Below are 25,435 nucleotides of genomic sequence, written 5' to 3' on the forward strand. Positions count from 1 at the left end.
ACGCGTATGAGGCGTTTGTGGAAGGTGCTCTTGCCGCTTGCAGGATACGCCGACAGTCCTCCGGAATCGTTAGCCGACCAAATTCAGCGAAGTCAGGAGCCAGGCCGTCAACTTGAGGCTGTCCGGGTCGTGATGCCAAACGACACCCTCCTGTCGAGACAGAAGGTCGGGGGTCCTCTGGAATCTCATCGGTTCCGCCACCGTTAAGTGTAGCAGGTCTGAAAACCACACCTGTCTGGCCCAGTACGGGGCCACCAGAATTACCTGACATGGGTACCTGAGGATCCATTGCAACGTCCTCCGGACAAGAGGGAATGCGTACAGGAATTTGTTCGTCCATGGGAAGGAGAACGCATCCCCCAGTGAGCCCTGCTGAGGCCATCTGCTTGCGTCCTGATGGCATTTCTTGTTGTTCTTCGTCGCAAACAAGTCTATGGAAGGGTGTCCCCATTTCTTGAATACTTGTTGTAGTTGTTGGTCGTTCAGCACCCATTCGTGAACTTCGTTCATTTCTCTGCTGAGGGCATCGGCTTCCACGTTTCTCACGCCTGGTAGGTGGAACGCTAAGATTTTCATGTTGTGTTGCAGGGCCCAGTGCCAGATTTTCTGTGCTTCCGTCGATAGGGACCTGGAACGTGTCCCTCCTTGTTTCCTCAAGTAGAACATCGTAGTGGTGTTGTCCGTCATGACACGCACCACCAAGTCCCTCAGTTGAGGAAGAAAAGATTTCAGAGCCCATCGCACTGCTCTCAGTTCTAGCAGGTTGATATGCAGGGAGGACTCCTGCAACGACCACTGGCCTTGTACCTGTAACGTATCCAGATGAGCTCCCCATCCGCTCAACGATGCATCCGTCACCACCGTCTTTTGGAACTCCGGTTCCAGTAGAGGCATTCCTTTCGTTAGATGAGTAGACACTCTCCACCAGCAGAGTGCTTGAACTAGTTGTTCGTCGACGACCAGTCTGTCGGACCAGCGACCTCGGCTCTGCGCCCAACGGTCCGCTAGAAATTCCTGGCAAGGTCTCATGAACAGCCGGCAGTTGTTTATCAACGGAATGCAGGACGACATGGTCCCTAGCAGGGACATGTACTTGCGCACTGAAACCTTGGTACCGCCTCTCCATTCCGACGCCTTGCTTTGAAGTTTCTGAATTCTTTCGCTGGATGGTCTCACCAGGCTTGTGTGTGTATGAAACTCCGCTCCTAGAAAGACCAAGGTCCTCGAAGGCTCTACGGAGGACTTGTTGAAGTTTATTGCGAAGCCCAGTTCCTGTAAGAGGGACATTGTGGCCCTTAGACTGTCTCGTGTTTGTTCCTTGGACGAACCTCTGACCAGCCAGTCGTCTAGATATGGATAGACATGGTGGCATCCTTCCTTAAATGGGCCGCTATAGGGGCCAAGCACTTGGTGAACGTCCTGGGGGAGGACTTGAGCCCGAACGGGAGGACTTTGAACTGAAAATGCTTTCTCCCGACGACGAACCTTAAATATCTCCTGTGTCGTGGGCGTATTGGGATGTGAAAATAAGCATCTTGAAGGTCTAGTGACGATAGATAATCCATGGGTTGCACCGACCTGATAACCTCTTGGAGCTTTAGCATTTTGAATTTTAGGCTCTTTAGCCACTTGTTGAGTACCCTCAGGTCGAGAATGGGCCTCCATTTGCCGTTTGGCTTCTTGACAACAAAGAACCGGGAATAAACTCCTTGTCCTTCCTGTGCCACAGGAACTCTCTCTACCGCCCCTTTTCGCAACATAAGCGCCGCCTCTTGTCGAAGGATTCGGAGGTGGGGCTGTGTCGAGAATAAAGGCGGAAGACGCGGAGGCTTGTCTTTGAATTGTAGCGCATGACCCATGCGAATCGTGTCTAGAACCCACCGATCTGTGGTGATGCATTTCCATCGGTCGAAGTGATGAGACTCAACCCCCCAGGACGTTCCGAAGGCCGTCATTGGTTGCTGGTTTGCTTGTTCTTCGTCGACGACGGACCCGAGCCTCGCCGCCTGGAGGCTTGATAGTCCCTGCTTCTACGTGCCGACTGGGACGCTCGTCTGAAACCTTGTGAAGAGTACGAGGGTCTGTTAAATCCACGGTCCCTCGAGGCTCCAAAGCGGGAGTTTCCAGAAGCACCCCTAAAGGGGCGAAAGGAGCGAAAGTTTCTACCCGTTTGAAGGGCGCCGAGGGACCTAGCAGTATCCGTGTCTTTCATCCCCTTCAACGCTTCATCAACCTTTTCTCCAAACAGGTGTTCCCCTTCACATGGCATGTCAAGGACTTTGTACTGGACTTCAGGACGGAAAGTAGTACATTTGAGCCACGCTTGTCGACGAAGCACTACTCCATGGTTGATTTGTTTGAAGCCAGACTCTGCTAGGTCAACTGCGATATTAATTGCGTGGTTCGAGGCCTCTTCACCATCACGCACCAGTAACATAGCTGCTTTCCGGTGTTCGTCTGGCAGGTGTTCTAGGATAGGGGCTAGTTTGTGCCACATTTCTCTATCATATCGTGACACGATCGCTAAGGAATTGGCTGCTCTTACTGTCGTCGCTCCGACCGAGAGCACCTTTTTTCCAAAGGCGTCCTGCCTCCTAGCCTCGCTTTCCGGTGGCGTTGAACATTTTTGCTGTACCCTGGCCTTCCTAGCCGCTGCCGCCGACACCACCGAGTCAGACAGAGGCTGTGATGTTAGACATTTTGGAGTGGACTCTGGAGCTTTAAACTTTTTCTCGATCCGTCCCTTTATAGCTGGCTCCGAGAACGGATGGCGCATCGTCTTGAGACCTTCTTGCCACACGTGGTCCAGAATTGGGATGGCAAATACCGATTTTCTCCTTTGACCCATATGGTCAAAAAGGAAACAGTCTTTCTTCTGCTCCTCAGGAATCAAGCCGAACTCGGAACAAGCTTTTCCCATCATTGCATGGAAGGCTCCCACATCATCCGGGGGAGATGGCTGTGTCTGGCTCTTCGTAGACTCTACATCCGAACTCCATGTTGGGTCCCTCGACGGTGACAGGGAGATGTCTGACCCCGAGTCACCCAGTATAGAGTCGGACTCCGACAACTCACCCTCCTCCTGGGCTCGAGGACGATCTTTTACCGCCTGGGGAGCCGATGGGTGTTTAGTCGTCGAGCGAGCCGTACAAGTTTGCTCGTCGACGGAAGGTACAGAAAAAAGTGACGATGACGTCCCAGGTTGAGGGAACTGCGTATCCAGCCGCTGCAGGAGCTTTTGAAGAGTATTAAGCACATCCAGAGACAAAACCGTCTGGGGGGGGGGTCAGTAACGTGGATGATATAGGTACCATACCCCCACTCGCACTCGCCGACGTGGAAGGCCGTAAGCCTAAATCCGATGGCTGCAGAACCGTGTCACCTTCTCCTTCCGCCGAGCAGGCCGTGTCAGGCTGCAGTAAGACCTCAGGGGGGGATCGGGTCATAGACCTCTGGCAGCCAAGCCATAGACTGAGTCTCCGTCGACGAAGGAATCCCAACCGCTGCTGCCTGAACGGTAATAGGCATCGTCAATGACACCGAGGTCGACGAGCAAGTCGTCATCGTCGAGCCCTTAGACTTCGTCGTCTATTTCGAAGCCGACTTCCCGGCTGAAGCATCTCGACTCATGGAAGACCTGGGACGGTCCCCGGAGGAGGATTTTGACAGCGCTAGCCTCTCCGTCTTAGATGATGAGGAGGAGGAGGGCTTTTTATGTGATGAGGAAGATCCAGCATGCTTCCCCTTATGCTTGTCCTCAGTGCGAGTTTCCGCTGGCCGTACCTTTTTCGATGGAGGCTCCGACTTGCTCCTGGAGGCCGTGGAGCCCACTTCCGAAGCCGGGTAGGCACCCGCTCCGTCATTAAGCCAGTCGACCAGCCTTCTTTTACGGTCCTTAAGGGTTTTTTGGGAGAAACCCTGGCATATTTCACATGTATCCGCCGTGTGGTGCGGGTGGAGACAGTAGATACAGTCCATGTGGCCATCTCCTTCATAAACTTTTTTGAGGCCACATGTTGCACAAGGGCGAAATAACGCTTTTCCAGACATAATTCTCCAGAATTTGAGCGTCGCCGAAGCGAAACAGAAAAAACAACCTAGTTTCACTAGTAGTAAACACGAGGATCCCACTACTTTGAAAGACGGTTGAAATCTGAGGGAGCGCAGGGGCGGGGCCTGTATTTATATCATGACGTCCTGACGGTACGGGCACGCATGATACAAAACGAGGTGGATAGGACGCATAAGCGTTGAAAGTTTTCCTACGGGAAAGGGTCTATATAATGTACCGGGGATTCCCAGCCTGACGACGGGGAATATTCCAAGCATGTGAATCCATGAAAGATCCAATGCTGGAGAAGTACCTTGCTGATCTTCCCAGTGAAGTGACGTGGGTCTGCCCGAAGATTGTTGTTGTACCGCTGCTTGAGGTGGTGGTAAGGCTGGCATCCCTGGTCTCCAAGCTGCATCAAGCTGGGTGATGACCGTCTGCCTGGACGTGACTACTTGCATTGATAGTCGGGCCTGTGGGTTGGTTAACAGTGCCCTTACCTCCCCTTTGCTGAATTTTTAGGTGGGTGGACTCCGTGGGTGAAACTGGGCCTCGCTCTTGTGGCTGTCGCGGTGCCCGGTCCTGCCTCCTGTTGTGACTGTCAACTGTTGGGTCCCCTTGCTGAATATGGCTCCCTGCTGTTGCCAGGCTAGCTGGAGCCTCCTCCTGTAATATCACCGACTGTCCCGAGTCTGACTGTTCATAAAGCACCTCAAAGTCGGCCTCCACCTCGTACTGTAGCATCTCCTATGGTATAACCTCAGAACTGGATAGGGCAGAAATGGCTGATGAGTTGTGTGCGTCTGGAGTTTGCACCTCCTCAGCAAGTTCCTGTCCTCTTGTCGACAAGGTTGTCAGTGACAGACCCTCCTTCCGTGGTTTACCGCTGCCGAGGTTGTAGGCTGGGGTTTGTGAGATGTTGTCGAGGTAATTCTATGTGGTGTCGAAGGGTCAGGTGCCTGATGTTTAGCCAACATTGACGGGGCGGCTTTGCGTGACCTTTGCCACTCTACGTTGTCGGTAAGTGCTTGTGCACCTCCCGCGCTTCAACAGCCTCTGCTGACCCGTGTTTCAGCACTTTTGGAATTGTCAACAAGGTACTTGTGCCTCCGACTGTGCGCCTTGGGTGATCTTTGTGCTCTCCCTCCGTTGACTAAGTGTCACGCCCTCTCACCGACTTTGATATATACTTGTGCATTAGTCCTTCTGCTGCCGCCGACAGCCCGTCCGGCCCCTTCGGTTTTTTGGCAGCCGAGGTTGCCTCGTGGGCGAATCTGTGTTTGGTCTCCACCGGTCGTTCTATCGACCTGGCCCTTTTCGGCAACCACAATGGTTTACTCGTGGGAGCAGCCATGCTGTTGGTCAACCATGTCGGAAGGCTATTTGGTGTAGATCCCTCATTGAGCCAGCAGACTAACCTATGTCCATCTTTGAGCGTCTTGGAGCTAAGACTGACAGAAAGCGCAGGTTTCAATGGTGAGAGGGGGGGGGAGAATAAAGGCAGTATATGTGCTTATCCCCTCATACTTTTCCGTCCACAAGTGGCACAGGGCTTGAAAAGGGGTCTCCTTTTGCCCTCCATCCCCAGATAAATTCCTCTCCTTGAAGTGTCAAGAAAGTGCTTCTGTTCTTTTGAAACTTTTGTTTTGAAGATTTTAACCTAAACATTCCAACTGTGGAAAACCAGGGGACTCCCTCAGCTGAACATGCGGTTAGAATCTGAGGGGAAGAGGGTCTAGTCTAGGGCAGCTCGAGGCCCCATCGATGGAGACCGAACACCCATAACAAGGGTGTTCAGCTACAAAATGTAGCTTCTTGCCTAGGGCAAGGGGAATCAAAAAGAAACCTAGGATTCCCAATCTGACAACAGGGAATATTCACAGCATGTGAATCTATGAAAGATCCAATGCTGGAGAAACGTGGTCTCACTCCTACCTGTCAACCAATGCAATCGTAAGGCTTATAATGGTGGTGGCACTTTGGTGCTAATAGCGAAATCTAAAAAGACAGACACCAATTTTATTAAATTACACATTTTTTTCCTCTTTTTTTAAAAGGCTAAGCCATGACAAATGCTGCACTACTTTCACATACAAAGTGAAATCCGTGGCTACGGGTGCAAGAGTGGTGATGAACCAATGGATTTGGAAGCAAAGAAACTACTTTCAACGTGTTCATCTGCACGCATATGCTTGCAATCTTACATTGGCATAGTAAACTGGAAAACATTTGAGTGCACCTGCTGCCACAAGAGACGAATGTGAGAGCACAGTTTAATGGGTTGGAACTGGTATGAATTTGCGCAGAGGGACTGAGGAAAAGACTGGCTACACGTTTGCCCTATAAAATATCTGGTAAATGTAAAGGAGCTTTGTTTTATAGACCGACACTGGAGGAACCTGACCACATTAAGGTATGGTATTTATGCTTTTGTGATCAGGAGGCGATGCAGTTCCTGCATAAAGGTTAACATTCACCATCCCAAAACACCCAGAGCAGTTCAGCACCCACAAATGGCAACTGAACACCTACCCCAAAGGACAGACACCAACAGGCCATACCAAGGTTCCAGACAATGCATTCTAGCACAAGAGACTTTTTCAGACTCAATTGCCTCTATGCACTTAAGCTAACACCTACAATGAGACCTGCAAGCAGAGCTCAGGGTACCGCCGGTCTGCACACACCAAACAAAGCAATTTTAAATATTCCCGCTCTTTACTAACCTAGCCAACCTCACCCTTTCGGACCCGCTAGAGTACTAGGAAATCATTTAAATCGAAGAGAGCAGAATAAATCCCAATTATATCGTACTAAAATGTACTGCTGACAGAAATGGGTTTAGCTACTCAAAAGGATAGTATCAATTAATTTATCTTAATCAAAGTTACGGCCCTAAAAGAAAATGACTACAATATTTAAAAAGCCATGTTGGTTAGCATAACATGCATTAATGAGCAATCATATTCCAAATATCCAACAATATCCGCTACAAAGCCATTATAGGGCATTTACCATTGAAAATACAGGTTAATACTCACATTTTTGCAGGACTCCAGCTGAAGCAAGGACTGAGAAATTTGTTTGTAGATCGGGGAGTCATGGGATTGAATTTGTAAATGGAGAGCCCATCCAGGGGTTGAAACTGAAAATTCAAAGGTGCAAATGAGCGCTGTCGCGTCTTTTTCTGAGCTGCATTCTCTTTTTCCTCTTTGGGTTCACTCGTAGTAATGTTTCGCTGCACCAATGCACACTTTTTCGGCAAGTCAGAGTTTTGCTTCTTCTATATTAAAATAAAAGTAAAGTATTAGGCGCATGCCAACTGCTACAGGTGTAATTGCCAAATTACCAGCACTTAAAATATAAAAAGGGATGGTGGAAAAATGTGAGTGGTGTTTTGGGAAAAATAGTGCACAAAGCAATAGTTGCGGAAGTGAAATTGAAGGTACAATCAGCAGGGAAACATCGCATAAAACAGGGTGGGTGTTCAAGAAAGTTTAGTGATGATTGAATATGGGCAAGATGGCTTGGGTACAACACTGTTGCAGACAAACATTACCCTAAAGTGGGGCAAATATGCACAATCCAAATTGGAAACCAACCCTCTTAAGGCACGTAGAGTAGACTAGTTTAAATCAAGGGAGTATAATTTAGGCAAACACAAAAGGTACAGAAGTCCACACATTTATCCATTGAAAACACACCATGCTGGTAGATTGAATAACACTTAAATGTGTATATTTTTTGAAAGAACTGTTAGAATGATTTCTAAATTCTGGCCTGGTGGGCAGCCACCCTGGTTATTGTGAACAGAGAGCAACTTCTAGTGAAAGGGGCCCCTAGGGGACCCTGACGTCTATGGAAACAAGGCGGGTCACCACACACGATAGAGACGCCAGACACAAGGTTGTTCCCAAAGCTAGGGTTTTATTGCAAAGCAAAAGTCTGTTGGCCAACTCAGTCTCACGCCCCGCGACGTGCATCTCTAGACCTCGAGGGACGCAAGAGAGTGAATTACGTACATCAGTTACATATATACAAAATGCATATCAAACAATCAGCTATGACCTGTTTAACACCCCTCTTTATTGGGTTTCTTTGAACTTGGTGTGATGAACATCTCCGACCACTATGACACCTTCAAACATCTATTCTAGCAACAATTTGCAATTTGTGAGTGCGTAGGCATCTTTCGGTTACTGAACAGAACACTGCGCTTCTGTTCTTGGAAGCGAATAACATACGGGGGGGGGGGGGAGTTGCATTCCGGACCTTGCTATCTATCAGGTGCTATTTGCGTCCTGGGAGCCGACATGCTCTTAGCGGGCTCAGCAAAGGGGTTTAGCGGTATTATTCTAACATTCTACCATAGAACGAGACTGGCTGGCAGCTGTGAAATGATTAAATGCCCTGCAGCTCTGCTTCAAGGCTACATGAAGGAGGGAGCCGGGCATTCTTCCTGGCGCTGCCTACATTTGTGTTTCAGCGAACTCTTGTTATCCTCTCGGCCCTGCAGCCTTGTCCTTTTCACATAGACAACAATGTTCCACAGTCGAGCAGTGTAAGCGGAAAATATACTGCGAAGCAATAGGAACAGAAACCAATGAGCAATGGTTAGAAAAAAAAAATGGCGATACTTGTTACATCAAAATGGCCGTTCATCTGCAAACTCGAAAACCTATATTCTATCGTATCGTGCATGAGACGGTTAGTCCACGGCCACCAAAATGCGTTTGCGGTCTCAAATTAGAGGTATCCGTATTTCTAGACTGACACTAGGAGTTTAGGCAAACCAATCAAGGTAACATGGAGAGAGGCCAAGGTTTAATCTCATGAATACATGAGTGGGGTCAGGGGTCCACAATGAGTCCAAAACAGTCCAGCACTAAGGAGACCGTTATAAAAATATAATGTTTTAGGCTCATAAAAAAAAATACAAAAATTAAATGGCAACTAACGTCATAATAAACACTATAAAATAGTCACTGTAGTTGGTGAAAAATAAATCTCTCCCCCCCCCCCCATACCTATAAATGAAGGTAAGCACCAACAGTTTAAAGGATTTGCAATCTTAACTTATGAAGTCCAACCCTAAATTGTATGGGGCATTGTACCCAAAAGTTCAGTTTCCCAATAGTTTAGGCGTATGGAAAAATTAGGAAATGGGTCCTGGGGGCGTAAAGATGGGCCCCCAAGTCTGACTAGGACATATTCTAGTGAATAAGATGGTTCCCAGCTTTCGGAGGGCATCCTTCAAACTTTAAGGGTGGAGATAGCTTACTACCTGCCCCCTATTTCTCTTCAGAATGGTGGGTTGTCAGAGGGTTGCCTGACGTAAGGTTTCCCACCATTGGTTCCAGTCGTGGGTGTGCCCAAAAAAAAAGAAAAAGAAAAAAAAAAAGAAAAGTGTGTCGAGTATAGGAGTCTGGTGCAACATCCTCGATGAACAATGGCCTCTTCTAGCCACTTGACTAAAAGCATAAAGCAGGATACAGGGATGGTCAAGGTTGCATTGCAACAGCAGGCATCACAGTAGAAGAAATCCTTCAAGCTCAGTACCAGTCCATGGCAGGGAGCTTAAATGTCGCCAGCGGACCTCTGGTCAAACAAGCTAAAGACACCAGGAGTTCCAGGCCAGAACGATGGCGATTCTAATGCAGTAGGCCAAGCTCGTAGGTCCACTGAGTCGTCCAGGGAAACTTCAGAGGGCTCCAACTTGCTTGGGTACCAGAAGACAGGACACATTCCCAACGGCCCAGAGGATTGAAGCACCAATGAGGGTCTTCAGAGATCAGTTGCTAGATAGGGCTCCACCGGCACTGAAGCAAGATGCAGGACTCCAAGGATCATCCACGGTTCTTCCACAGTCCTCACAGCTCCTCTACAGATCTGCTGGATGGTTGCGAAACACCTCATCGCAGAGTCAGGTGAGTGATCAGACTCGGCCCTCCAATAGCAAGATCGGCCCAATAAATGTACACCAGCAGTGGTCCAATCAGGGACCACTGTGGGTTTGCACACTAGCCGCTCAGGAGCAAATATGTGGATTGGGACCAGACAGTCCCAAGTCCATTTCCTGGGACCTCACACGTGGTATGCACTAGCCTGTGAAAAGCAAGCCTTTCCAGCGCAAGTGCATGACCATAAAAGTAAATTCCTGACCTGTAGGGCAGGAAGGCAGCCAAGGGACAAGATTGCCAAGGAACAAACAAAAAAGGTCCTGACGCGGTCATGTTGGGACACTAGCAACTGTTAGTAGCCAAACGCAGTAAGGCTAAAGAAAAATACAGTAAAAAGTAACTGCTGCCCCAAGTTAGTCCTTAGGCACATGTGTAACCAAAAACTCTGTTTGAGTGTAGTCTAAGGTCATACCAAAAGAACCCTAATGAACTTGAAGACGCATTGTGCAATGTTTAAAAAGTTACCCAAAAAGGCAACAAAGTCAAAAGACTAAAGGGAAACAGTTTCCCAGTACCGACAGCCTGACTGTCTCGTCAGTTTCCCTATAACATGTGAGCAAAAGCCCAGTGGAGTGATGCTGAAGGCTTCGCTTCACTGTAAAACGTCAGGACATGGTGACAAACAAAAAGCTAAATATGTGGGGGGGGTGGAGGGGTTTATAGAATATGGAGGGAAAGATGCTGAAAAGAACACTTTCCTAACATCCATCAATTCAATAACCATGTTAGACAGTAGTACATAGCCCATGCAGAAAAAAGTACATTTTCAAAAAGGTCACACTATATTGTAGATCCATCAAGTCTCCTCACATTAGAGATACAGGTGAGAATAAAATAAAGGGAACCAGAGATTACAACACGTAGTAATAGTCAAACTGGACCTCAATGTCAACAGATATTTATACACCTCTAAGACAGTATTTGGAAATTACAAACCGAGCAAACGCCTAGACCGTACGCTTTTAGAGAAAAATATTATCACTAGACATAGTTACATTGTAATTAGACATTCATAGAATAAGACCACAAAAAAAAAAAACAGTGCAAACTAAGATCGTCAAACCTAAAACCCAGGAAGCAAACTGGATACAGACAAAATATCCAGATCCAGGAGTAGGTAAGCGCCACCAAAGTCACTTTGAAGACTTTGAGGAGTAAAAGGGTCTCCATAAAAGTCAACTGCAAAAAAATAAACAGGCGAGCCACATGTACGAGAAAACGCAGGTAGGTCCCATTTCTATCCCACAGGTCCAGATTTGGCAGCAAACACTAGGGATGACCTAAGAGACTGACATGAAGTGCTCCAGAGCATCCCCAAATGATGCAGCAGATGTGGGTAGTCATGACTAGCTTAACTCGGCACGTTCCTGTTACAAGGCACATGAGCACATACATATTGTAAGAGGGGATTCACAATGAAGTACAAAATGGCATTATTGGGGAGGGGGGGAATCAACGGGAGAGCAGTTAAGCTGGTCATCACTTCAAACACATGTCAAGGGCTGGTGTAAGCCAGCCTAACAATCCCATACGGGAGTTTAAAAAAATAAACTTAGCTGATCGGGCAATCTGGAAAGCCTATAAGCTCTACACCAGCATGATATATGGTTCAACCATGATGTGTACAACCACCAGTTTAGGCCAGCCTTGTGATTTCTAGGACCAAATTAAACCCCAATACAAAAATGACAGAGTAGGAAAAAAGAAAACCACATTGGTTCTCCAATGGCTACCAATAGACTACCCACACAATACATTCTCCTGCACCCCTGGTGAAACTCAAACTAAATGACAGCTACCACCATCCTATCCCCTAATACAATGTAGTGATGTTATCCAATGTCACGGCCCTAAGTGTTCTTACTGCAGACAGTCAGAGTGCAGATTTGATTTTTTTTTTCTCCATAAAATGTGGGTGAAGACCAACTGCACCTAGCATTTTCCCCATCCCATATGGCCTCACCCCAGCCACTCTTGCATTTTGCAGCAAACAAAAGGGAGCAGTGAAAAACATTAATAAATTAAAGTTACTCATTGCAGTGACTAGAGTCCTTAGTAGCATTTCCTCCATCCTCGTGGGCGTCCCAATATGGGGACGGTGCCCGAAACTTTGGCAGCGAAAAATTGAGCATCCAATTTTGAGTCCAACGTGCAGGGGTGCGGCCCTGTGGATGGGAATGCCCGTCAAGGCCCAAACCTTGAACACCCCACCCTCAGACACCTCACGTCAGTCCCCTTTCTCGGGCGCATGAATACTTGCTATACTCAAAACTTTAGTCCCCGGCATGCAAGCAAGGGAAGGTTGGTAAGATGTACTGAGGAAAGGGGACTAAGGACTACCGAGTACTCTAGTCACTACAGTGAGTAACTTTACTCATACGTCCCATCCCCTTTACTCCATCCTTGGGGGCGATTCCACCGAACGAGACCATAGGGAAGAGCTGCGACAACCTGCTTCATATCTAGGACGAAGCAAAAAGGTTCTTCAGAACCGTCTGGCGAACTCGGCATCTCACCTGGAGCTGGTATCCAGGGAATAGTGCTGACAGAATGCAGACAGGAGTGGCCCAAGAAGCCAAGTTGCTGATATCCCAGGAAGCATGTCTCTGAAACGTGACGGCTTTGGGCTAAGCTCTGACTGCATGAGCATTAATCCCTTTAAGAACTGGTTTGCCCATGGATGTATATGCCCCTGAAAAGGCCTGGTCCATCCAACAGGTGAGATGTTTTGGAAGCCTGGGAGCCGGTTGACGCGTTCCCAAATGTGCTGAACAACGCCTTAGACTTTGTGAAGGATTTAGTCAGAGGTATAACTTGAGGATTCTTGATGTTCAAGAAATGAAAAGCCACCCGCATCAGACTGTAATTCAGGAAGAACACTGACAGGCAGATCACCCGATTAAAATGAAATGGAGGGATCACCTTGGGCAAAAGCTTTGGTTGAGGGTGCAAGATGACCTGGTTGTTATGAAGCATAGAAAGGGATCGCATTACGACAAAGCCTGCAGCTTGCGGACCATGTGCGCCTAAGTTACCACCTGCATTACTGTCTTTGGTGTCACCGGGCTGATGTCCAAGGCCATCAGCTCAAAGGGCTTGTGCTGCAAGGCTGATAGAAACACAATCACGTTGTATTTGTTTGCAGTAGCTTCAAAAGCTACCGCAAACAAATACGTTTTTAAAGCTGCGGTTTTATTTCTAAGTTTTCCGGGCTCCTCCCGCCTGGAAAACTTAGAAAAAACGCAGCTAGCGCTTTTAAAAAAAAAAAAGAAAAACAGCACTTACCAAGATGCAGCTGCAGCTTTTCCGCCTGTAGTCTCCGGTCTCCGTCCTGCGAGTCCCGGCACCATTGAAGGAAAAGCCACCCAGTGGTAGCTTTTGTTTGCTACAGCTGGCTGGTATTTCCTTCATTAATGCTGCAAAAGCGAGCACAGGCGGGCATCCATTTCACAAAATGTGTTGCTTTTGTACATTTTGAGCTTACATAGGAACTTTAAAAAAAAAAAGTGCCAGTATATTTTTTTTTTATTATTGCCCATCTTTTTGGGCAATAAAATGTTTTGGGGGAACCATTCCTTTAAGCCTTTGCTACAATTTACAACAGGAACGTCGCATGTCAGTGGCTCAGTCAGACTTGGCCGATAATGTGAACATGAATGGAGCAAGTGACAAAGTACCGTGAAATTATCAAGAGCATTCGTTTTCAGTAAAAGCAAACATTAAGAGTCAACGTGAGCAGCACCCCAGTGTTCATTCGTGACAGTGAAAATAGTTGCATAACATCTACGGAGCCCTGCAGATCAGCATCATACCAGGTCTTTAAGCATTCAAATCTTGTAAATGCGACAGCTTTATTCTTTTCCCCGTGTACTTTTATGCACAGGTTTAGAGTAGAGGGCAGTGCAAAGGTCAGGTTACTTGATAAAAATCAAAAGCGTTCCGGTTTCTATCGACAGATGCAATTTCAAGCCATGGAGAAAAGTCCATGAAACATTTTCCCAAACCCTTCAAGAAAGAATCAGCACACCGATAAGTAATGGTTTCTTTCTTTCTGTTCAGTGTCTGCTGTGTTTTGTGTCAAGATGCTTACAGAGCGAACCAAAGCAACATGCATATTTATTTTCCTAGCATTTCTGGATCATATTAATTAGATGGAAAACTGAGTTACAATTAAGAATTTTGTCTACAATCCCGTAAAAGCAGACCTGTATTGCACAAATATTTTTCAGAATTGCTGTGCTGTGTGTTTTTAGCATCAGGATACATCTATATGGTGTGTTCATACACATTGTGTAGGAGCAGGTTTTCTGCACATGTCAAATTGTTTGAAACCAGACATCTTTGCTGAAATGTTTTGTTTCTAAGGGGCCCTATTCATTTTCAAGTTGTCATGTTTTGGTTGCCCGTTGCAGACTTTAGACCCTTGCGCCGGCAAATAATTGTACTCTTATTTAATTTACACCAATTATAAAAACTCTGCAAAATGCTCCCACCTCAAAACCTTATTGTGGGCACTGATAAGGTATGCAAGGCCTAGATACATCCATTCAATCTTAACTTTCAATCAATGGGGTACATTACTATAAATGGTCAGTGGCAGCAGAGTCCTAGCTCAAGGGTGAGTGATTGTCATTAAATCAATCACAGGGGTCGCTGCCTCTTTCAAACATTCAAGACTACAATTAAACCATTCAAAACCTTATTCTCCAGGAAGTGTAAGTGCTGTTCAAAAACAAAAATGAAACTTTACATTTGCAAAGTTGCTGCAGAGTTCTGCAGTCATTGCAGTGAGCTGGTAACTGAGGACGTGTGTTTTTGCTAGCTTTGTTCAAGTTGGTGGATACCTTTAAAAACCCATCGAGGGCGCGGAGTTGCTGCAGAGTTCTGCAATCATTGCAGTCCCTGCGGCGATGACGGGCTTGGTGCCAGAGCGACTACAGCAGGAGGAGGAGACCTTGAGCCAGCCGCCTGCGCAGCGGGTGCCCGAGAAACAAAGCGTCGGCCCCTGCGACCAAATTGGACCTGGAGCGTAGCGAAATCCTGCCAACACTCGCTGCGGCAAGCACCGAGACCTGCCAATGTGCAATCGCAAGCCGCGAACTCCGGTTTGTTTGTTTGTTTATTTATATCGCGCACCTTACCCAGGGGCAACAGGGCGCAGGCAAAAGATAATTCGAAGCTTACAATGTTGCAGAAATATACACTTTGAGGTAGTGATAAAGATAATCAGAATTACAGGAATAAGAAATGTACAAATCTTCATGCATACAAAGTCAATATCTATGCAGGGGTAAATATACAAATATGTACAGGGCTGTTAAAGGCGGGTACTCCTGAGAAAAATATTCAGGATTACAGGAATAAGAGGTATACAAATCTTCATACATAAAAGGTCAATATCTATACAGGAGGTAAATGTACAGATGTGTGCTGTAAGGACTGTTAGAGGCGAGGGCGAAGTCGCAAGCAAGGTATCCCTATCTATGCCTAGGTATAGAGAGTGCAGCTACATACAAGGGTTATTGGAATTAAGGTGACTGATGAGGTGTCTTCTAAAGTGTAAATATGGTTGGTCAGCTCTTAGGTTGTGTGGCAGAGAATTCCAGAGTATGGCAGCTTTCACCGGGAAACTGTTCCCACCAATGGTGGAGAGTTTGAATCTGGGAATTATCAGGCGGTTGGAATTGATAGCTCTTGTTTGTCGGATGGAGGACTTTCTCTTTACCTTGTCCATCAGGTAGCTGGGGGCGGCATTGTTGAGGGCTTTATGGGTTAGGGAGGCCAACTTTAGTTTGATTTTGTTGTCTGTGGAGAGCCATTTCTGTTGGCGTCTGGTGGTTGAGATATGATCTCTCTTATTAATGCCGAGGCAGCTCTCAAGGCATTGTTTTGTAGGATTTGAAGCCTGTGGATAATGGCTTTGTTAGCGCCACTATAGAGGGCATTACAATAATCGAGCCTGGATAGTAGGAGTGCTCTTGCCAGGATCAAGCAGCTGTCATTGGATAGGAATGGTCTGCCTGCCCTTATTAATTTGCAAGTGTACGCAGTGGTAGATGCTAGTGAGTTGACCTGTTTAGTGAATGACATAGTGGCATCTAGATAAAAGCCGAGGGTTTTTACTTCCCTGGATACTCTGATGAGATTGCCATCTATGTTGAATTCGGCATATTCAAGGCCTAGTTTGTTGATATTAGCGGGGGAACCTAAGATGATGAGCTCTGTCTTGTCATCATTCAGGCATAGACCATGCGATGCCATCCATGCCTGAATGATGAGATATTCCCTATTCACCAACTCTCCGTCCTTACTGTGATCCCCTGAAAGTGGGAGGAGAATCTGAGTGTCATCAGCATAGTTAGCGTAGGTGACACCCAGATGGTCCAGATCGTCGAACAGGGGTTTGGTGAAGATGTTATATAGTGTGGGGGAGACGCATGAGCCCTGCGGGACTCCACAAGTAATAGGAGAGGGGTCTGCTGCTGCTGAAGGGGAGAAGACTCAAGGTATGCAACCCCAACCCTACCTTCCGCACAGTCACTTTTTTTGATAATCTTCTGGCCGCGACTAATCAGCGAGCACAAACGACGGCAGAGTCCGCCTCAGCCCCACCCATTTTGGGTCTATTAACGGGGCCTTCACAGGGCTTAGTAGAAGACCCATCTATCCCAGATGACCCGCTCCTTGATAACGCGACAGTGGGAGAGAGGGACGCAGGGGACCAGAATAAATCTCTGACCCCTGGAAACGGAGATAGGGCGGCGCCTACTCCGCCCAGTAGGAATACACAGGACCTTCCTCAAAGTCTTACCCAAGGGGAATCATCCACCGCCTGGGTAGCGCCGCAAATACCCCTGGACTTTGGGTCAGACCTTACCAATAATCCCAGCTTGGGAAAGCTAACTTTGCTCACACCGGAGGGAGACCTGACACAACCCCCCCAATACATCTGCTGGACAAGGAAGATAACCAAATGGATGCTCAAGAACCTCAATTGGGATCAAAACTGGGGGGAGCCCAAAAATGCAACAAACTCGTTTACCACACCAACACAAACCTCGATTGAAACGCATCCAGTCTTGGCCATGACAGATCTGGACATTCCCCTCCAGGAACTAAGTAACTGACACATCGACAGGGGTAATGAAAATGTCATACACTGATGACGAAACCGATACCTCCATAGCCGGAAACATCAAACAAGAGGATTCTCTGTAGATCGCCCTTCCACTTAGTGTCAATGACCAAACCAGTTCACCACTGCTGAACAAGAACAAAAAGAGGTTTAGCAGGGAGTTATCAAAAAGGAAAAGACTGAATTCTTTACCTCCCAAAACTTTGTGCCAAAGAAGGAAATTGTGTAAGGGCACACTAATTTCGGCACCTAATCTTGAACTTTCAGCAAGTACAGACAAAGGAAACAGCCCAGCGTCTGGCCACCCACGCGACCGGTAAAAAACCTACCAGGCCACCAGGAGCAATACTGGGGCCTTTAGACAACTTCAAACAAACACACGATACAGAGATTAACTCCCCACGCACGAGCGGTCGGAAGCCGAAATCCAGGATGGATTCCAGGCCTCCCCATTGAAACTTCCTGTCCATCTTAAGGGGGGCCGGGGAGTCGACCCAGAAAAACAAAGACCAACACAACAAAACAGAACAAACAATTACATCGACCCCGGTCTTTGTAAATGTAATTGCATTTTGGGAAACCTCAGGAGCGAATTACCACTCCCAAGAAAGACTTCGGGGGAAATATACAAACACCTAACCCCAGGCCTAAGCCCAGAGGGCTATAGTTATCTGCAAAGCCACAAAAAAAAAAAATCAGGGTGAAGTAAAGGGCAAGGAAACCAGACTGAGGCATATCAAAACAATAAAGGCCCTGCTCAAACCAAGGAGTTGAAAATGCCAAAACTAGCGACGAACAAACCAACAGAAGATTCACCAACCAAACGGCGAGACATTGGCACAGACAACCCATTACTGCATGAAATGGCCCAACCCGAAACCATGAAAGGGAATGAGAGAAGGATAAAAGCATTTCACGCCGGCATTAGACCACTACGCCACGCCATCTAAAACTGAAAGAATCAACGAAATCCAGCAACCAACACCTAAAACGAGTCGCCAAACAAAAAGCCAGATTTGTTGGCAATGATGTCAACGGTGACCATAGCTTTGGTGTCCTTCAGTTAACTATACGAATCAATCAATGACACCCAAAAGGACCATTCAACAATGGTCGCCTATATGCAAACTAAACTAACATATTTGGAAGGCTATTTAATGTCACTTGAGGCTTATAAACAAAACACGAGACTGTGGGACAAACAAGGAAACAGGAAAATTGGTCCCAACAGCAGCCTCACAAACTGACTTTGCTTCTAATTTCTAATAAGAAAATCACACAACTGGAGGGAGATACACTAAGATCAGCCAGCAACACCTCATATGTAAACCTTACCCAAGAAAAAAAGCGGCAATCAAGGTCAAAGAACAGTGGGAAAACCGCAGAAACCGGCTCAGTTACCAAAGGACAAATTGTCTAAAGCAGTGTCAGCTCAGGCTAGCGGAACTCCCAATACAGGTCTCAAGAAAGATAATACATTGAAGGGAGTGCAAAAGGTCCTGGAAGCGAGATGCATCGAGCCACCAAACCTAAAACCAGTCGTGAAACTGGCAAAATCATCAAAACAAGGTAAATTAGCCATATCGTGAGCCTTGTGACCCTAAACAAACAATCTAATGGCAAAAAATATCCACCAGTAAAAAGGAGACCAACATCTTAACTCTCAAAGAGAAAGACGATCCTTCCAAAAATCTAACTTCAGAATTGGAGCTAGAGAAGGTAGTGTCAAAACGACCCAGATACCTGGTGAATCCAAGAAACCTCTAAACGACAACGAAGGGTCGATAAGGAACAAGTTACTTACCTGTAACTGTTGTTCTCCAGCATGGGTCTGGCATGGATTCACATGCTCATGAATATTCCCCGTCGTCAGGCTGGGAATCGTCGGTAAAGAAAAACCAGTATCAGTTTCATTTCTGATCTGTCTTTCGTAGTAGTAACCAATCACTGGTCTCTGCGTCATACTGACCACAGCCAATGACTGCCCTCTACCTAAGCCCCGCCTCTGGCAGCCATCTTCAGATTTGGAAGCACGTGAAGTGGCAGTATGACCAAGTGAAGAGCCGCAGAGGGGTAGGCGGGAGGGTTCGCATGTGAATCCATGCCAGACCCATGCTGGAGAACAACAGTTACAGGTAAGTAACTTGCTCCTTCTCCAGCATGGGGTCTGGCATGGATTCACATGCTCATGAATAAAGAATACATAGCAGTACCCACATGCACAACCACGGGAGGTGGCAAAGGCTCAACATTAAGCATCACATCAAACTCAACATTAAGCAATCTTACCTCCTCACCAGGGTCACCTCAGGCGAACAGGTTGCGCAGCACTGCTTGGCCGACCCTGGACTCCTCCCTGGAATCCCGATCGACGCAGTAGAATTTCGTGAAGGTGTGCGTCGACCTCCACGTAGCAGCCCTGCAAATGTCCAGCAGGGGCACACCAGATAGGAACGCCGTGGTAGCTGCGATCGCTCTGGTGGAATGTGCTCTCGGACGGCCAGGCAGCGGTTGGTTTGCCAACCGGTGACAGTACATGATACAGCCGGAGAGCCATCCGGAAATGGAAGCCTTCGAGAGAGCCTTCCCCTGATTGACAGGTCCAAAGTTCAAAGAGTTGTGACGTCTTCCGAAAACACTTCGTGCGGTCCACGTAGAACTTCAGCGCTCTAGCCACATCCAGCGAGTGCAAAGTCCTCTCAGCCGGCGACGAAGGGAAAAACACAGGCAACACCAAGGGTTCGTTGAGATGGAAGTCCGACGGCACCTTGGGCATGAAGGAGGGGTGCGTCCTGAGCACCACCCTCGTGTCGTGAAAAGTCAAGTACGGGGCCTTGCAGGAAAGGGCCTGGATCTCTCCCACCCGTCGTGCGGAGGTGATGGCCACAAGAAACGCTGTTTTCCACGACAGGAACTTCAACGGGGCCGAGTGCAGAGGCTCGAACGGAGGCCCCATGAGCTTGGTCAGCACCACGTTGAGCTCCCACGCCGGGGCCGGAGCCTTCACCGGCGGGAACGATCTGAACAGTCCCTTCATGAACTCTTTCACCAGACGATGAGACCACAAGGACGTCCGCCCCATGGTTCTAGTGTACCGGGAGATCGCAGCAAGATGAATCTTGATGGACGCGTGTGCCAGTCCAGCTTTGGCCAGCGTCAACAGGTACGGCAGTACTTGGGGAGTCTTAATCCTTAGAGGGTTAATCTTCTGTGCGTGGCACCAGACAGAGAACCTCTTCCCTTTGTGTCCGTAGCATTTAAGAGTCAAGGACGCCCTGGCCTTTGCAAGAACCTCTCTGCAGTCGGCCGGTATGTCGTATCCTCCAAACTCTAGCGCTGCAGGAGCCAGGCCTGCAAGTTCAGCGACTTCGGGTCGTGGTGGAGGATGGCGCCTCCTTCCCTGGAGAGCAGATCCGCGTCCACTGGCAGCTTGATTGACGGGGACGCTGACAAGTCCAGAAGGTCCGGGAACCATATCTGCCTCGGCCACGCAGGTGCGACGAGGATCATCCTGCACCGTGACCTCTTGAGCTGGTTGATGAGCCGGATCAGTAGTGGCAATGGAGGGAATGCGTATAGGAACAGGCCCGCCCAGGGGAACTAGAAAGCATCGCCCATGCTCCTCAGCTGGGGAAACCTGCCGGCGAACCTCCGGCACTTGGAGTTCGTCGCCGTCGCAAACAGGTCGATCTGGGGTGTGCCCCACCGTCGGAAGAGGCGATCCACAAGATCCTGCCGTAGTTCCCACTCGTGGCACGAGCGCAGCTCCCTGCTGAGTGAGTCGGCGATGGTGGTTTTTATCCCTGCCAGATGAAACGGCACCAGAAACATCCTTTGGGCGACGGCCCAATGCCACAGGTCCTGCGCCTCCTTGGACAGTGCTGGGGCCCGGTTTCCTGATGTAAAACATGGTGGTGGTGTTGTCGGTGAAGATCCTCACCACCTTGCCCTTGAGGGACGGAAGGAAGGACCTGAGGGCCCAGAACACTGCACGGAGCTCCAGGACGTGGATATGGAGGGACTTCTCCGTCGGGAGCCAAAGGCCTCTCGCATGCAGATTTTCGGTGTGCGCTCCCCACCCTTCCAGGGAGGCATCCGTGGTCACTGTCTCCTGGTGGTCTGGGGTCTGGAAGTCCATGCCCGCCGTCAGATGCGCGCGGGTGCCCCACCACCGGATCGCTCGGCGGAAACTCTCGTCGAGTGTGATCCTCTCCTCGAAGCCGCCCGTCGTTTGGATCCAGCGCGCGTCCAGGAACTCCTGCAACGGGCGCATCCGGAGCCTGCACATGGGAATGAGGTAGATGCAGGAAGACATCATTCCGAGGAGGGACTTGATGGACCTCACCTTGGCCGCGTCGGAAACCAACATCCGCTGTACCTTGCCCAGGATGGACCTGGTCCTTTCCTCCGACGGGGAGGCCAGAAGGGACACTGTTTCGAGCTTCGCTCCCAGAAACAGTGCGTTTTGCGCAGGTACCAGGTGGGACTTGGCGTAGTTCACGGAGAATCCCAGGTCCGTGAGAAGTTGGACGGTCCTTGCCATGTGCTCCACGGCGAGCTCCCTCGTCTTGGCTCGGATGAGCCAGTCGTCCAGGTAGGGGTAGACGTGGATCCCCTCTCGGCGCAGCTGAGCCGCCACTGGTGCAAGGTACTTGGTGAATACCCTGGGTGCCGACCGTAGACCGAAGGGAAGGGCTCTGAACTGGTAGTGACGCCCTTGGACCACGAACCTGAGGAATTTTCGGTGCCCCTTTAGGATGGGAATATGGAAGTAGGCATCCTCCAAATCCAACGACGACAGGAAGTCGCCCTCCTCCAGCTGACCCAGGACGTGCTGGAGGGTGACCATCCGGAACTTCTGAGCCTTGATGAACTTGTTCAGCCGTCGTAGGTCTAGGATGGGGCGCCATCCTCCTGTCTTCTTCTTCACGAGGAAGTATCTTGAGTAAACTCCGGAGCCCCGAAGCCTCCTTGGGACGAGTTTGATGGCGCCCTTCCTTGGCATCGCCCTTACCTCCCGAAGAAGCTGAGGGACGTGAAGCTCTTTCCTGGCCACAGGGGGGACGCGCAGGCACCTTCTTTGAAACTCGAGCGCGTGGCCCTGGGCTAGGGCGTCCAGCAACCAACGGTCGGTGGAGATGGACTCCCACACGCTGACGAAGCTCGCCAGCTGGCCTCCCACCGGGGTGCTTCGGTGGGGGCCCCGACCCCACGGCCGGTTCAATCCTGCTTAGACAAGGCTTTGCCGCCTTGACCTCCTTGGCGACGACGGCGGGGTCCGCCTGACTTGCCTCGTCCCCTGTAAGCTTCTTGAGACGACGAACGGGCCGATTGACGGTAGGTGGAAAATCCGCCGCCGGAACCTTTGGAGGCGCCCTTGCCTCCGCCGCTCCGAAAGGGCGGCCGCCGTTGCTGGAGAACCCCGAGAGCCCGGGCTGTCTCCGTGTCCGCTTTAATGGCTTGAAGGGAATCGTCCACTGTTTTCCCAAACAGGTTGTTCCCATCGAACGGCATGTCCAGGACTCTGGTCTGTACGTCTTGACGGAAGTCAGTAGCCTTGAGCCATCCACGCCGCCTAAGGCACACGCCGTTGCCCAACTGGCAAAATCCAGTGTCGGCGATGACCGTCGAAATAGTGATGGCATGGTCCGACGCCACCTCACCTTCCTGCAAGATCTCCAGGGCATCCGCCCTCTTGTCGTCCGGTAGGAAGTCCAGCAGGGGAGCCAGCTTGTACCACAGCTCCCTGTCGTACCGGGCTACGATAGCCAAGGCGTTAGCCGCCTTAATCGTCGTCGCTGCAGACGAGATGACCCTGCGCCCCATCGTGTCCAATTTCTTTCCCTCGCCGTCCGGCGGGGACGTCGATGTGGAGGCCGCGCCCCACCCCCCCGCTTTCTTCCTGGCCGCCGCAGAGACGACGGAGTCCGGGGTAGGCTGCGCCCGGGGGCACAAGGGGGCCGCGTCCGGGACCCGGTACTTCTTCTCGTACCGGTCTCTTCTAGCCGGCGTTGTGGATGGGTTCTTGAGGAGGGCGAGGCCCTCATCCCAAATATCGTCCAGTAGAGGTACCGCGAGGACAGTCTTCCTCTTGGCCTCGCACCGCTGATAAAGGAAACCTTCCTTCTCCTCAGGGCAGAGCTGGAAGAGCTCGGATGCCCTGGCGATCATGGAGTGAAAAGATCCAATCTCGTCGGGCGGGGAAGCCCGGGTGGGAGGAGACGGCAGATCCTCGTCGTCCGTACCCGTTGCGGCCGTGTCAGTCCCCGTATCATCCCCTCGAGTCGTGGAGGAGGGCTGAACGGGGCGCGACGGCTGAAAAGGAGGTGGAGGGTGAATCCTTTTCTTAGGAGGGGGGCTGCCCGAAGGGCCTGGTTCCGGGTCCCCCGACGGGAGTGGTTCCTCCACTGGTAACGGCAGTCTCGTCCTTATCTCTGAGCATAAGGACTGTATAGCCAACAAAATGGCCGCCGAGTTGTCTTGCGGCACTGGCAGAGGGGAATCCGACGGGCGGTCAGGGGCCCAGTCGGTACCCTTGACGATGTCGTCGTCTCCTGCGTCGGGATCCCTCCCGACGGGCTGGTCTTCCACGCCAACGCCGTGGCTTAAGACCTCGATCAGTTCTTCCTCAGAGGTTGAGGCCAAATCCACAGCGACCTCCTGCCCCCCCTTTTTCTTCTCCGTCGGAGGTTTCACGGGGGTCCTGTCGATGGGCATAAAAGAAGACTCCCTCCGCGGTGGCAGGGAGATTCTGAGCCCCGAGGTCGCCACCACCGGCGTAGCCTCAACAGGCTGAGCCAGGGCCGCCGCGACTGTCTCGATAGAGGCCTTGGCCGGATGGATTAAGGCTTTCACCACCCTTGGTGCGCTCACCGCCTTCTCCTTGAGGGGGGACACTGCCTCGCTCCCCCTCCGCCTTTGAGCTCGACCGGGGTCTCTCCAGGAGCTTCGCCGGGTGCTCGGCCTTCCTCTTACCCGACCCAGAGCGTTGGCTCGTGGTTGATGGTGCCGGGGAGGGTGCGCCCTGCCTGGTGCCCGTAGAGCCCGACCGTTCGGCGCTCCCGGTGCCAGCGGACTCGCGGTGCTTGGCCTTATGTTGGACCCCCGTCGCCGGGGCGTCCTCAAAGGTCTTAGAAGACCGCTCGGATTTCTTCTTCTCGCCGGACGGGCTCTTTCCTTCCAGCCAGTTGGCGAGACGTTGATGGCGGTCCTTCATGGTCCGCTCCGACATTTTGCCGCAAAACGCACAGTCCTTCTCCACGTGCGTCTTGTCTTCATGTAGGCAGTAAAGACAAAAGGAGTGTTCGTCTTCCTTAAAGACATTCTGCAGCTGGCATCCAGGGCAGACCCTGAACAGCTTTCCGGGCGTCGAGCTTCCCTTCTCCTGGGCCATGACCGAGATGGGCCCGAGAAACGTCTGGAGTCCTCCAAAAGCGTAGCTCGACGAATCTTCACCCTTGAGGGGCGTAGAACAATCCGACACGGGTCCCCGTTGATCGGATGGAGAGTCGGTGGAGCTTGAGGCTCTTTTGACCGAAAAAAAACGAAGTTTTTGAGAAAAAACGTGAAAAAAATAGCACTAACGCTCGAGAGCAATAGCACGAGGATCCCAACACATGAACGTGCGGTAAAAATCTGAAGATGGCTGCCAGAGGCGGGGCTTAGGTAGAGGGCAGTCATTGGCTGTGGTCAGTATGACGCAGAGACCAGTGATTGGTTACTACTACGAAAGACAGATCAGAAACGTAACTGATACTGGTTTTTTCTTTACCGAGGATTCCCAGCCTGACGGGGAATATTCATGAGCATGTGAATCCATGCCAGACCCCATGCTGGAGAACTGACCTACTAGAGATCAGCCAATATTCTATAGAAACAGCTGAAAGCAAAATATATGAAACCAAGGAGGAAAACAAAAAGGCGGATAGTATAACAAAATTCACTGGGAACCCCAGTGGAAATAACATCAAAACCCTTGGAAACTGAAACACCAACTTTAACACTCGAGGAGAAACGCAAGAGAGTTATTGGGCATAAGAAAACAGGATTACAGTGTAACACGTGAAAAAAAGGACCAACAAAAGAAACGGAAAATTCTACCTGGGGAAAAAAGGTGACGATAAGGCCGACATTCCAGAAGCGTTAAAACAAGAAACACCAAGGCATACCACTCCGGTAAAACGCAAACCCACTTCTACTTCATCACAGAGACATTCAAATAAAGACTGGAGTGGTCCCATACCCAATAAAAACATATCAAAAGAGCACAAATGACGAGAAGTTCCAGAA

General features: G+C 49.7%; 1 protein-coding gene across 5 annotated transcripts in view; it reads right to left on the bottom strand.

The window, feature by feature from the left end:
- DLGAP5 (DLG associated protein 5) overlaps positions 1 to 25,435 on the bottom strand; it is an 827,616-nt gene that overhangs the window by 564,338 nt on the left and 237,843 nt on the right. For 3 of the 5 annotated variants that reach the window (XM_069637595.1, XM_069637596.1, XM_069637598.1), the window contains exon 8: positions 7,093 to 7,334. In XM_069637595.1, coding sequence (XP_069493696.1) covers positions 7,093 to 7,334 — 242 coding nt within the window. The remainder of the gene's footprint in view (positions 1 to 7,092; positions 7,335 to 25,435) is intronic. The other 2 variants (XM_069637597.1, XM_069637599.1) reach the window with 1 other exon arrangement.

The sequence above is a fragment of the Ambystoma mexicanum genome, chromosome 14 (genome assembly GCF_040938575.1).
Source record: "Ambystoma mexicanum isolate Mex_15411 chromosome 14, UKY_AmexF1_1, whole genome shotgun sequence".
Taxonomy (NCBI): Eukaryota; Metazoa; Chordata; class Amphibia; order Caudata; family Ambystomatidae; genus Ambystoma; species Ambystoma mexicanum.